The 14,627-nt window shown below is 39.8% G+C and overlaps 1 protein-coding gene across 1 annotated transcript in view; it reads right to left on the bottom strand.

The window, feature by feature from the left end:
* Positions 1-12,194: 12,194 nt before the first annotated feature.
* Positions 12,195-14,627, bottom strand: part of LOC147424946 (protein DETOXIFICATION 16-like) — a 35,202-nt gene continuing 32,769 nt past the window's right edge. Inside the window, exon 9 of the mRNA XM_086499596.1 lies at positions 12,195-13,006. Within this exon, the coding sequence (XP_086355722.1) occupies position 13,006 (1 nt within the window). The 3' untranslated portion in view covers positions 12,195-13,005. The remainder of the gene's footprint in view (positions 13,007-14,627) is intronic.

Below are 14,627 nucleotides of genomic sequence, written 5' to 3'. Positions count from 1 at the left end.
AAGGGTGCTTTAGTAGATCAGCCCATTGAAGTAGCTCAAACCTCGCCAACATCAATTGAGAAAAAGAAGACTCCTGAAAGTGAACAAGCTCCACCAGCCAACATTGGGAAGAAGAATACAGTAAAAGTAGACAATCACTACAACTCCAGTACAACCACCTTGGGTGGACAAACTACAACAGCTCCAGAAAAACCCCTTAATGGGAGAATGGTCATACAATAAGCAAATAAGGCAGTAGTGCCTTATCTCACTCCTCATTCTTTATGAAACCTCTCAAAGTGACGTAGATACCATCACAGACAGATGTGTAGTCACAATGATGTCTGAATGGAACACCATCGTGAATGCCATGGGATAGATGATAGAAGCTCAGTAAACGGCTCCCAGTTTTGCAATGACTGCTCTGTAGATAGAACTTCAAGAAACCCAAACAAAACTAGAAAATGCAAAGAAGTAAATGGAGCAACTCCGGACCAAGATGCTGGAACTTTTCATCGAGCATAACAGAGATGCAAGGATAATGTCCTCACAACCAGAAGATATTGAAGCACTCATGAATGACAATATACATCTGAAGGATGAGAACCTAGTAGCAATAGAGGCAAAAGAAGAGCTCCAAAAGAGGCTGGATAAAACAAAAACACCCCTAAAGAAGTAAATGGAGCAACTCAGGACCAAGATGCTGGAACTTTCCATCAAGCATAACAAAGATGCAAGGATAATGTCTTCACAACCAGAAGATAATGAAGCACTCATGCATGACAATAGACATCTGAAGGATGAGAACCTAGTAGCAATAGAGGCAAAAGAAGAGCTCCAGAAGAGGCTGGATAAAACAAAAACACCCCTAAAGTCACCACTTGCCAACCATAACACTTTGAAGCAAGGTATCACTGAAAAGTATATCCATCAATCCTTGGTAGATATAGCTGATGCTTATGGCAATCTCACCCTTAACATGGAGGAGTTGCAAAATTTAGTAGAATCAATGAAATTTGTTTTGGAAGTTAAATCTAAAAAATACACCGCAGCTCTAGTGAATCAAGTACTGGTTGAATGCATCAAGAACCAATGTTGATGAGGATGAGGAAGAGGACGATGATGACTAGGAGCAAGGGGATAGAACTAGGGCATATCCTAATAGTGATCATGATGATGATCAACCCCCTCCAAGTTCAGCAGTTGGTAGAGACCAGACAACAATTTGCATTGGGCACGATAGTTGAGACAATCAACCTGGTAGTCAAACCCAGCATCAGGTTCAAACCCAATCGGGTCAAGATCTATAGCAACAACATCAGCAGACTCAATCTAAAGAACATGTGCCGTCTAGTTCCACTCAGCACCATTGGAAGCACGCTATTGTTTTATCCAAGGTAATGAATCAGCTTCAAGACAGGGGCAAAGGTATTCGGGTTGATTCTAGCTTGGATTCAAATTCTGATTCAGACCCACATCACTCTAGCATCCTACTAGTGTTAAACAAGAAGCTGAAGAGGCAAAAGTCTCTTCAAATTTAGAAATTTCTCCATTATAAAAGGTATATACAAATTTGGAGAGATTCTAGATGTTGTTTTTAGGAGCTCGCCAAATGGTTCAACTAGAAGTCAATCAAATACTATAATCAACAGGTCTGCCAATTACCATCTCACCCCAGTTGTGTCCAAGTTTTGAGCAGGGTGCATGAATGGTTCCTTACAACTAAAGATGTCATGGTAAATCCCCACATAAAGGACCCATCCACAGTTGATCTGAAGAGTCTTAGACTACAATTGGAATGTTATTAGGTGATAAGTCAACTTATAAACCCACGACATATATCAAAACTCATATTAAGGAAATGTTTGTCAAGCTGTAGATTGCAAGGGAAGTTCTTCATTACAAAGTCAAGTTCCTCCTGGAATGCAATGCCACTAGTAGCACAGGGCCACAAACTAGAATGACCCTCAAGAGCAGGAGAAGAGTCTAGAAAACCTCTATCATCTAGTTTGCATCTCCAAAAATATGATGCAACAGGAGAATTGTATTTGATGGACTTCAGTAAATTTGTTCCAGATTCTCTAGTGCTCATGTATGCCTTACCTATTAAAGAAGTTGAACTCCCTAGATTCTTTCCAAGTTTATACCCAACATATCCCAAATTGGCTAATCAGCAGACTTATATCAAGATAGTGGATGAGCTAAGGGAATGGTATGAAGGAGATACAAGTAAATGGACAGCATGGAATCAGGTTTTGGATGAAGCTGTGAAGAAAGGCCAAGTGGATGATCTGTTGCACACTTTGCAAAATTTCAAGCTGAGAAAGGGGCAATGGCGCATTCAGATTCATCAGCTCATAAAGATCACTACTCAGCTTCTTCAACTCACTGATGGAGCCTCCGAAAGCCCAGTAAAGGAGCTGGCCAATAGAGCAACCTCTGAACCTCAATTCAGGGAGATGGAAAAAATCCTCTTTGAAGCTAGAGGAAAATGCAATGAGCCATTTCCTGAAGGCTGTATCCATACAACCTCGTATTGACACAAGCTAGCCAGAGCCAGACTCACTAGAGGAAATAGAACCTTGTATGACCCTGATACAAAAACCTCGATTGCCCTAACACCTTATGAGTTTGAAATGAAAACGGTGTGCAAGACCCAACTCAAGCATAAGGCTCTGTATCGTCTGATCCAGAAAGAAAATCAAGGGGTCCCAGTGTGCCATCAAGAGTACTTTATATGCCTCCAAAGAAGAAGGCTCATGACAAAAGGAAGAAAGTTCGATGGAGTGATGCTCCTCAACTGATCGTAGGGCTTTACTGAAATTTTGAAAACACTCCAAAATTCAAAGAAAGGGGAGAAGGAAATGTAAATGGTGGGAACAGCTTCCAAATGGAGAATCGGATGGGCAGGTGAGTCCGGTTGGTTAGTGATCACTAAGGCCAGTTACTATGGTAACAGGTACAATACACATTCACTCAGAGGCCCAATCTGAGGGCTATAAATAGAGCTCACTACTCTGTTTTATGAATCTATCTTTCACCCACTAGACTCATCATTGCTTTGTATCTTAAAGCTCTTTATGCTCTTGTATCTTTGTAAGTTTGATCATTAAGCACAGAGCAGACTTAGCTCATGTGGTTGTAATTTGCTCATATTAATCTGAATATATTCAGTTTCAATCTCCAATTTCAGTGTTGATTTTCAATTTCCAGTTCAGTCTATATTTCAATTCCAATCTTTGCATTTCATTCCAGTCTTGTCTGATGAAGTCATAACCTGATCTGAACTAACTCTAATTGACCAACCTGGAATAGCTATCATAAGTGTTCAACTCGTTTGAGTGACTCATTTGGCCCTCTTCTAGTCCTTGTGTCATCCGTTCTTCCTCGATTTGAGGAGTTTTCTACACCTCTCACCCAATTTTCATCATTGAAGTGGGTTTTGTGGATTGCACTACCCTGTCAGTTGGCCATGCTACCAAAAGATCTCTCAGTCGGTCCATATTTTGTTCCATCTTAGGCCCCATACCCATGATCATATCTTTAATCAAGTAGCCCTAATATTTGGTATGTTCGACCTCTTTTCGAGTCATCATAACAAAGTTATTGTTATAGAAATCCCTAAAGAGTTGTACGGAAAGGTTTGTTGGACCCCTCTCTTTAACCTTGAAGATGTACATGATTTTCAAGGGTGTTAATTGTCCTGGTTTAGCATGAGTTGTCCACAAAAAATTTGTTGCGTTATCCCAACAATAAACTTGGGCTATCTGTCGGTATGTGTTTTAGAGGTTTGACATCTACTTGATCATACCCTTCTAGCTCTAGCACTAGTGGTTCTTCTTTAGTGGTCATGTTTCAAATCAATATATCAACTTCCAAAGCCCATTTGTCCACAATATCAGGATCTCCAATTTTTAGATAATGTAAGATACTACACTCCTTTTTTATTCATGTAGAAGGTTTGTTTATTGGCTCTAACCTCCTATTTGACTTCAACAGTGTGGTCATCGACTCTAACCAAATACTCCTCATTAGATTCCAAATAAATCTGAGCCCCATGCTTATTGGTCTTATAGAAGGTCAATATATGCTTGAACCTGAGAGAGGTTCCAATCCCTAAGTGAGTAGAAAAGGATGACATCTTTGAACTAGAGTCGGAGTAAGCGTCCGTCGTCACTTCTTCAACTATGGTCTCTAACGGTCCCCCTTGGTTTACGCTCCCCTCGATAGATACTCTGCTCTTGGTTTCCCTATTAGTTGCATGATTTGCTAATACATGACCTGATCTAAGGTACATACAAATCCAAAATGCTTAATGAAATAGAATACCTCGCCTTTATGATCAATATCAACCCATTTCAGTTGCCATAACTCCAAATTGGCTATCAACTCAAGCTTGATCTTGGTCACTCTTGTACAATCAATAGTATACAAGTTAGTGTCTTGAATTCCAATATGTACAAGGGCTCTTGGTCAAAATTTTCAATCTCAAATTCGCAAAAGTATCCAAATGTAAAACCCAATTTCTAATAGCAAATAGTGTCCAAATGACTTCAAATTTTTTAGGCTATCTATATGATAGGTTGCTATCCATGGAAACCAAATAATATAAAAGATGAGCTCTCTAAATAGTAGGACATTAATATTTACTGGGTCAAAAAAGTACTATTTGTTGCTTTTGTTGGTTTCCACTGGTTAAGTGTATGTTTAATAAGCTCTCAATGGGATTTTACAATCTTTGGGCAAGTTTAGTTCAATCTCCTAGCAGTCTCTCAGCCTAGCAGTTTCAAATGCAATTCAAGTGGCTATGCAAATCAAAACTTTTCCAGATTACTTGAAAATTTACCCAAGCACTCTATTAGTTCCCTAGATCCAATCCCCTTTGAAAAAAATTCAAAAAGCTGAATTTTCAGGGCAGGAAATAATAAGCGCGCTTATTATCTCTTGGGTCAAAATGAAGGGTTTTTTTACTTTTTGCTTCTACTGGATGTTCACACTATAAGCAAGTCATTCATCAAGTTTCATGGAGTTTGGTTTAGTTTCCAAGTTTTCAAGCCAATCTTTGTGTCTGCATTTGGATCTCAGTGAACTCTAGGCCTATCTGACATATTACAACTCCAAATGACACCAAATGTGAACCAAGGTCTTTTTATACTATGTTCTAGCATGTGGTGTATTCAAATGGTGAAAATTTTGCATTTCCAAGTCCTAAGATAATTAGAGTGCTTATTATTTAGGCACCAAGTTTGCAACTTTTTTCAACTCACGCAATTAAAACAAGGTACTTTAAGACCTATCAAGAGATATCAACATCTTTTGTTTTGTTTTGTTTTAAGTATGCTTAATCAAAACAAAACAAGTAATTGAAGATAAGCATACTCAAAACAAAAAACAAAAAAAAATATTGAGATAGGTTGCAAATCCACCTCACGAAGCTCCAAAAGAGGATGCTCATTGCAAAGAATCATCACTTTCCTATGCTTGGGGAAAGGTAAGAGAGCATGATGCCTTCATCTTGTTTGACCCTGGCTCTACTCTCAACTTCATATCAACGGAGTTGGCCACCAAGTTGGGCATTCAAGCTTTTGAGATGGGAGATATACTAATGGCTGACGCGGCTTTCAAGGGACAGTAAGCCTCCGTTACTCCCTTGATTGGGAAGTTGAGACCTCATGTCCAAAGCTATGCCGACAAAGAAGACTTCTTCATCTCTCCTCTCCAACATGAGGATGTTATCCAAGGGGCACCATGGTTTGATCGAATGGCTGCCAACATGAGGTTCCCTAAAAGGAGAATCTACTTCACCTACAGGGGAAAGAACATGTATATAGATGCTAGTGAGCGTGGTCGCACTATTCCACTTGTAAATCCTCTTGCTTTTGATAAGTCAATGAAGAGCTCAGTTTTTGCGTACATGATCTTTTTCAAAGAGTCTCTAAAAGATACTAATGTTTCATCAAATGTAAATGGTAGGAATCAAGAAGAGTTAGACTTGTCTAATTTTCTAAAAGGATTCCAAGATGTGTTCATTGATGATATCCCTATGGACTTACCTCCAACACGATGGGATGATGACCATCGCATTGAGCTCCTTCCAGGAAGCTCACTGCCTAACAAACCTCCTTATCGAGTCTCACAAGCTCAACAAGAGGAGATCATGAGGCAAGTACAGGAATTGGTAGACAAAGGGATGGTGAGGCCTAGTTCCTCTCCCTTTTGTTCTCCATTCCTTTTAGTGCAAAAGAAAGATGGTACATACCATATGTGTGTGGACTATCGAGAACTAAACCATATCACTATCAAAAACAGATTTCCCGTGCCTCGGGTAGAAGATCTGTTTGATAAGCTACAAGGCTCTACGTACTTCAATAGGATTGACCCGCTATCATCAAATAAGGATAGTGGATAAAGATATCCTAAAGACCGCGTTTCGCACAATATTTGGTCTTTATGAATATCTAGTCATGCCTTTTGGCTTGACTAATGCACTAGCTACGTTCAATCGTCTAATGGAGAAATTTTTTAGACCTTATCGCAAATTCAATGGAGTGTTCTTTGATGATATCATCATCTACTCCAAGTCTTTGGAGGAAGTTAAGCAACATCTCCAAGTGATTTTTCAAGCTTTGAGGGAGAACAAGCTTTTTCTCAACCAAAAGAAAAGCGAATTCTTCCTTCAAGAGATTCAATACCTAGGTCATATTATCTCTCAGGATGGTATCGGTATGGATCCATCAAAGTTAGAGGTAATAAAAGCATGGCCTAACCCAAGAAATCTACATGAGTTAAGAAGATTTATTGGTATGTGCACATACTATAGACGCTTCATAGCAAAATTCTCTCAAGTAGCAGGACCACTACACAACTTAACTAAGAAGAACGTTAAGTATGTATGGACTGCTAAGGAGCAAAATGCTTTTGATAAGCTCAAAGAGAAGCTTACTTCCCAACCAGTCCTCGTGCTTCCGGATCTCTCAAAGCTATTTGAGGTCCAATGTGATGCTTGTGGTGATTGCCTTGGAGCAGTTGTGCTTCAAGAAGGGCATGCCATAGCATATGAGAGCCGAAGGCTCAATACTGATGAACGAGTCTTGCGCATTTATGAGAAAGAGCTTTTAGCTGTTCTACATGCCCTAGACACATGGAAGCACTACCTATTGGGGACTCCATTTATCCTACGAACTGACCACCAAAGTCTCAAGTATTTCATAACACAAACCAAGCTTTCCGACAAACAAATGAGGTGGGCAAATTTTCTTTCGCAATTTAATTTCCATATTTCTCACATAGTTGGTAAGCACAATCAAGTGGCCGATGCACTTTCACGACGACCCAAAGTTAATGCGGTGTCTATAGCTACTCACAATGATCTATCCTCTATGATAGATGAGTATGCTACTGACCCTGACTTTAGAGACATAATGTCAGCCCTTGCTTTGGGGAAGAAAGAGGAACCATTCACCTTGCAGGATGGTTATCTTCTCCACGGAAATAGGCTATGTGTTACCCATTTGCTTCGTGAGAAAGTTATGTATGAATCCCATGCTCCTCCATATGCGGGGCATAGAGGTATTCAACCTACTCTCCGAGGAGTAGAGACGTACTTCTATTGGCCTACCATGAAAGTGGACATACAAGAGTATGTTTCAAAATGTGTAGTATGCCAAAAGGCCAAGTATGATAGAGGGAAGAAACCTGGATTACTCCAGCCCTTGCCTATCCCAAATTCACCATGGGAGAGTATATCCATGGATTTCATCTTTGGATTATCCAAGTCTATCCATGGGAATACAAGAATATGGCCAATAGTCGACAGGTTTAGCAAGCAAACATATTTTATTCCTGTCAAAAAGACTATTAAGGCACATCAAATGGCAACTCTCTTCATATCTCATATTTTCAAGCACCATGGATTACCCATATCCATCGTGTCAGATAGAGATCCTAGAATGACCAGTAATCTGGAAAGGTCTCTTTGAAAATCTAGGAACAAGATTGAATTTTTCTTCGGCCTATCACCCACAAACAGATGGCCAAAGTGAGATAGCCAATCTTACGATATTTGATCTACTCAAGACTTATGTTACCGAAGTAGATCAACGCTCACAATGGGAAAAGTACTTACCTCTTGTAGAGTATGCCTACAATAATAGTGTACATACTTCTACGGGAAAAGCACCTTTTGAGGTCATTGAGAGAAGACCTAAAAGTCCCTTGCTAATCAAAGTACATGGGAAGATCTTTGCCGCCGATGAGCATAGCCGTGACCTACAAGAATCTTTTGAACAAAAGATTAAGGAGGCTATATCCATCTCTCAACAAAGGCAAAAAGCTGCTGCTGATAAGCACAGAAGAGCCTTAATGTTCAAAGAAAATGATTGGATCTTACTCAAGTTTCCCAAGGCTCGATTAAGGCAAACGATGGGCAAAAATCCTACGGGCCATCAAAAGTATTATGCTAAACTAGCAAAAAGATACTATGGTCCTTTCCAAATCTTGAAGCCCATCAATGAGACGGCTTATCAACTCAAGTTGCCCAACCATTGGCTCATACACAATGCCTTTCATGTAAGCCTACTTAAGCCCTACAAAGGAGAGCCACCAACTGAACCAATTATTGAAGACCCTCCCGAAGTTGAAGACCAAGAAGAAGTGCTACAACCCGAAGCTATCCTTCGGCATGAAGACAAGGTACTACGACATGGTAAGATTATCCGACGGTATCTTATTAAGTTCAAAAATTATCCTTTTGAAGATGCTAGATGGATGCAAGGAATTCAACTTAAGGATAGTATGAACCTTGTCAATGCTTACAATGCTATATTAGAGTAAGCAAATGTACAAATTTCTTTTAAATGACTCATGTTTTTGTCTTATAAGACTAGTTCTCTTTTTAATTGTGCACAAATTTAACTAGTATGCATGCTTAGAATCATGTTTGTGATGACAACGTCTCTCAAACACCAAGTAGAATTTGTCACTCTACTTTGGGAGACCGAAATGGATTAAAGAGCAGACATGCTTGCGATAGCTATGTCTCCCAAGCACCAAATGGATTAGTCATCCATCTTGGAAAGATGTCGTAGGGTAAAAAGGGATCCTCTACCTGCTAAGTAAAATCGACTAATTACTTGGGCTTTATCTCTTCTACCTCATAGTCGAGGAGGACTATGATTTCAAGAGAGAAGTAATGTCATAAAATCTAATATCTAATATCTAACCAACCCAAATGATTTTCTCATATTGAAATGATCACTTAATGTGGGAGAATAAACGGGAACAAGTGTGAAGATATAGACATGTGCTTATAGATCTATCTCAACACGGGGCCAATGGTAAAGGGGCCCAAATGAGAGATGGTCTATCAAAGAGCAAGGCTAAAAAATGGAGCATAAGACCTTAGGGTTAGCTTCAATGAAGACCTCCAATAATGTGTGTAAAATTCCTTTGACCTTAGGTAAGCTAGGACTGAGCTTGAGATGCGGGAACCGCACCCAGCTCAAGGTGCTTGTCATGCTTGATGACTAAGGTGCTTGAGGTGTTTGATGATTGAGGTGCTTGAGATGCTTGAGGTGCTTGATGATTGAGATGCTTGATGATTGAGATGCTTGAGGTGCTTGACATGCTTGAGATGCTAGGGTTGCACTTGAGGTGAGAACCCAACCCAAGCTTAAAGTGCTAAGGGAAAATCTTGTGGTGGGAACTGGGCCTATACATGAGGGGCTTGAGGTGTCAAAAATTCAAATATTCAATCCCTACAAGGTGAGGGCAAGCCCTACATGAGGGGGGATGAGAGAGAACACCCACACACTCACACAAGGCATGCATGGTACAAAGAAAGCAAAAGGGACACTTGTCAAGTTCCTCTTCATGTTGCCCTCATGGTGTGCCTGAACCTTATTGGTTGGCCACCCAAGGGGTCCAATGATAATTTAGGAGATTTATTTAATTGATTTTGCATTTATCAAGCCCTCTCTCTCAAAGGGGAAAGGGGGACACTTGTCCCAAGGCTACCCTTGTTGCTTGTAATGCCTCCTGCTTGTGATTAGCTAGGCGTGGAGGGGTCCAATGAGCTTCAAGCATGAGCTACAAGGGGGGGTCCACCCAAGCAAGCTAGGGGGTATACTCACCCACACACACTCGCAAACACTCTCATTATTTGCTATGCAAAGTGGAAGAGCTCCCTCTCCTTCTCCAAGCAAGTAGAGGTTGAGAGCCTACACCAACACTCTTGGCTATGGAGTGCAAATCCAACCAAGAGCCATGCTTCAATGCTTAAGCTTGCCATCTCCTTCTTCTTCATTACTATGCTATTATATATGCTAGCAAGAAGTGTTACGATAAGTGAGGAACTAATTCTTTCTCCTATGGAATGTCTCTTCTTTCTCTTCCCTACCCTCATTCCCTGCTAGCTCTCTCCACCTTCAAAGGTGTTTGAGGTCTTGAGACTAAGGCTTGGGATAGTTAAGCTTTCTTCAAGTTTATGTTATGTTTGTGATTCATGAAGCTTTCTATCTTCATTGCATCACCTAGGTCACAAGGAACACAAAGATTGTATTGTAACAAGTCTCTTAATGGGAGAAATCATAATACAAATGCCTATTGGAGGGGGGACCGGCTCCACATAAATCCAGTCCTCAATTGTTGTCATGTTCTCTAAATTCTCTCTTGCGAAAGTATTGTTTATGCCAAGTTAACTAATTGCTATGATTATGTTGCTATCTTCAATTATGTTCACCCGCTATGCTCACAAAGTCATTCCTCAAAAGTACACTCATTAATTTTCGCTACTCTCAAGTTAAATAGGCCAATTCCATTACACACTAGTATGCATAATTTACCAATTTCTCACAATGTCTTGTCCAATGCATGCTCAATGCTGCATGGAAGTGATCATAGTTATTTCATGAAAGTAATCAGAGTTATTTCAAGTAATGGCCATTGCACTTCTTGGAGTTAGCAATACAATGTTGTCGTACTCATACATCTGCTTTTAGGCTAGTGAAAAAAATAGTGAACTTTTGACTTGCCGAAAATTGAATTTTATTGCAAATAAATGGTGTCCATAGTCTAGTAGTGTTACCTTGCATTTGAAATATCACTTGCCATCCAATTTAAAATCATGGAGCAATGAGCATAACTTTTTCTTTTTGTGTGTAAATTGGGTTTTGATTGGGCTTAATAGAAAATTACCACTATTAAATTTATCAATTTTGGGCAAAAAAAAACAATAATTTAAGAAAATAATTTTATAAAGATTATGCCACATCGTATCGTGTCGCACCCGCATAGTTGGTTGCATCCGTTTTCACCCTCGCACACTCATGCACGAACCCATCCTTAATCCACCCTAGTTACCTTCACTCTCCGACTTACACAGACATTATGCACACACAACCTACCTTCATTTTAATTGGGTCCAAGAGCATAATTTCCAAAAATGGGTGTTTTTGGCTCGTTGGGTGGTCTCCATAAAGTTGTTGTGGCTTGCTCAATTTCTACTTCTTCTTTGGCTGATTACATTGAGCCCTAGCTTGTGGGCTACCATTTGCTTTGTAGACATGGAAATGGAAATTTTCTCCAAGATAGGATTATCTTCATGAGTGTATGGCATAACCAAGAAGAATTTCACTTTTCAACTAGGCTCGAAGCAGATTGCTGGCCAAATGTGCACCAAAGCACAAGATGTATCTAAATTTGCTCACATTGAGCATGCTTAGGCCTTTAGGTATGTCCCAGCTTAGCATTGAGAACAAGACACCTACGTCCTAAATAGGGTCAAGCCCTATGCCAAATTTGGACTATAAGACCAATGAACGGAGTGTTAGTACTGAAGACCATGACTAGAGGTAATAAGATCTTAGCTAGAATTTAAATATAAGGGCTCTCTACAACAGAACCTTTCATGATTATCAAGGTAGAGCAAACCTTGATCTTCATGCCACAACTACGCTACTTTGGAGTGGTCTATCAACTCAAGATAGGCATTAATATAGATTTTTGCAATCTCCACATTTGTACTATCCTTGACTCAAAAAGTATTTAGTGTCTGATATCTTTGTAAAAATCAAGAGCATCATTTGCAAGCGACTACACTTGTTTATGTCTAGATTGCATTCACCCTTAATGTAAAACAGAGCGCTTGAGTTTGTGCAACAGACCCTTTTATCAGAAAAGCCATAGAGCTGCAACGACAAATGCTCGCTATGTGACGTGGTCATGCAGGGCACAAAAATCTTACCATCATGCATACACAAGCCAGATTTGCATTTGTTGTTGGTCAAAGATAACCAAGAAATGCTCATTCTACTCATGGTTGAGCTCTCACTTGAGGTGGAGCCCACTATTTGAGAAACTCTCCTCCCAACAGTTTAACTACCATTAGGGAGTTTAAATTGAAGTACTTGAGATATTAGTACATACCAAGAAGGCAAAGACAACACGACTTAGTGCACTCTTAGTCTCTTAGGTTATGGCTTTGCTTAGGGTCGACCACTTTCCTTTCAAATCATGTGATGAGACTCTCTTTAAGGTGTTAAAGCGGAGCAAAAGTGTTTGATATTGTAGTCAAGCACTTTCAAATACTTGAAGCCCATGGTAGGTCTCGAGTTGAGCTTTGATTCCAAGATTTGCAATGTTGTAGGAAGTCAATTGTCTCAAAGTACTTGTTTGTTGACACTTGAGAAATCCTTTGTCCTTAGAGATACTTATGCATTTATTCCAAGTAGTGGTTTTATTGGTAGCTTGATTCTTTGTGGTCACCAGAGAACCGGGAGCATCAAAATTTTAATTCAGAGTTTCTTTCAATAACCATCATCAAACACATGATGACACTCCTATTTGCTGGTATATATCATCGAACACATACTCTATCGTAAAGCTTATCAATTCAATAGCAATTTTAAATCTCTGACTTCCTGGAAAACAAGCCTGTCAAGCAAGACGGAGATTGGACATTGCATGAATTTTGGTGCAATGGCAAACCATCCAAAAAATACCCAAGTTGTCAATACCATTGATGACACACCTGAGAGATCAAGGTAAAAGAGTTGGCAAAACTATTTTTTGTGATTATATTGCACATCAAAAAAAGCTTTGAAAAAAACACATCTTTATAAATAGTTCAGATTATGAAATTCTTCAATAAGAAGGATTTAGATGAATGTTATATAAAGCGCTAAAGGCGGCAAAAAAAGACTAGCAGCCACAACCAGCTAATTATCAGCAGAAGCCATACAGACACCTAGGACTGACTTTTGAAATCCCTCTACATGCAATTCTCATGCAAGTATTATGTGAATTTTGGGCATACCACTTGAAAACCGAAATAGATAATTCAAAATAAAAAGGGCATTCAGATTATTGAACATTTGCAAAGAGGATTTGCTTGTATGTCTCTGGATTTGGACTTTCATGCATGTATATGAGAAGAGAAGTTCACAAAAAAACTCATAAACATGCATACCATGTGCATCAAGACGGGCCAAATATAACCAATAGGTCCAAAACATGCCCTGATCATAAAATTTCAAGAGCATGCAAGCACGACCTTCACAAGAGGATAATTCAAGTTTTCATCGCATGCAAAGAGAGCGACGTAAAAGTTTTTCATGAAATTCTTCTACAATATTTTCCAAGAAGTAAGAGAAATGCTCTTGTGGTGAAGCTTTGGGAAGGTAGTGCTTTGATCAACTTGTATGCCATGTGTGGTTTTTGGCACAAATATGGATGTGTGGACAACACGTCTGGAACAATTTTCGAAGATGCAGGAGACTACAGGGCTACAATATTGTCATGTAGTTACTCTTGCAGAAAGTTAGATGGGTAGGTTGGCTGGTTATGTATGTTCATGGGGGCTTTTGTATTCTCTGGGCACTTTTCATCTTATGCAAATTGGTGGATGTTTATTGTCAAAGCAGGACCCTTAGTGGTGCTTGCAGGATGATGTGCCTAGCAAGGGCTGGACGAGGAAGCTCTAGATGAGGTAGCTTCTATGAGCTCTGACCACAAGCCTACTGCCAACAGCTTGGAAAAAACCCTTTGAAGTCCTCGAAAGTGGAATCCTTGTTTCCCAAAGTCTGCTTCCGCCAATGAAGACTAGATGGTAGAAATTGCAGGGGATCTATCATCACTTATTGTGTTGCCACATACGTTCTAAAAGGGTTTGAATGCGCACTATTATGGATAATTTTGAGTCCCGATAGAATCAACAATATGCATCACACGAGTTATAATGCAACACTTGTGAAGCAGTTCTTCCATGGGCCAGTTTCCATGGAACTAAAGGACATCTCAACTCCAAGCGGGGTCTATGGCTAGCAAGCCTACCACTTCAGAGAAATGGGCGCCATACGATCTTAATTTGAACCAACGCTGACTCAAATTATAGATACCTACACAAATACAGGATAAGCCTACATACATCCGAGTGAAAACAAGACTAAACTTATTTTCCAGCTTCACAGATCTCCTCACATATACAATCTGATCAGAAACTCTCCTTGAACTGTGTCATCAGTAACAGCAAGAGGGGGTCTAATCTCTATCAGAACTATCTAGGGGGGTCCAAACAAGAGGAAAGGCATCACACCCTCTGGGAGATAGAGGAGAAACGACTTCTCAAGAAGAGTGACCATATGAAGGTGGAC

This window comes from Adiantum capillus-veneris, chromosome 25 (assembly GCF_014529385.1).
Source record: "Adiantum capillus-veneris isolate H3 chromosome 25, ASM1452938v2, whole genome shotgun sequence".
NCBI lineage: Eukaryota > Viridiplantae > Streptophyta > Polypodiopsida > Polypodiales > Pteridaceae > Adiantum > Adiantum capillus-veneris.
The sequence above is the reverse complement of the archived record's forward strand: the minus strand, read 5'-3'. Positions and strand labels throughout refer to the sequence as shown.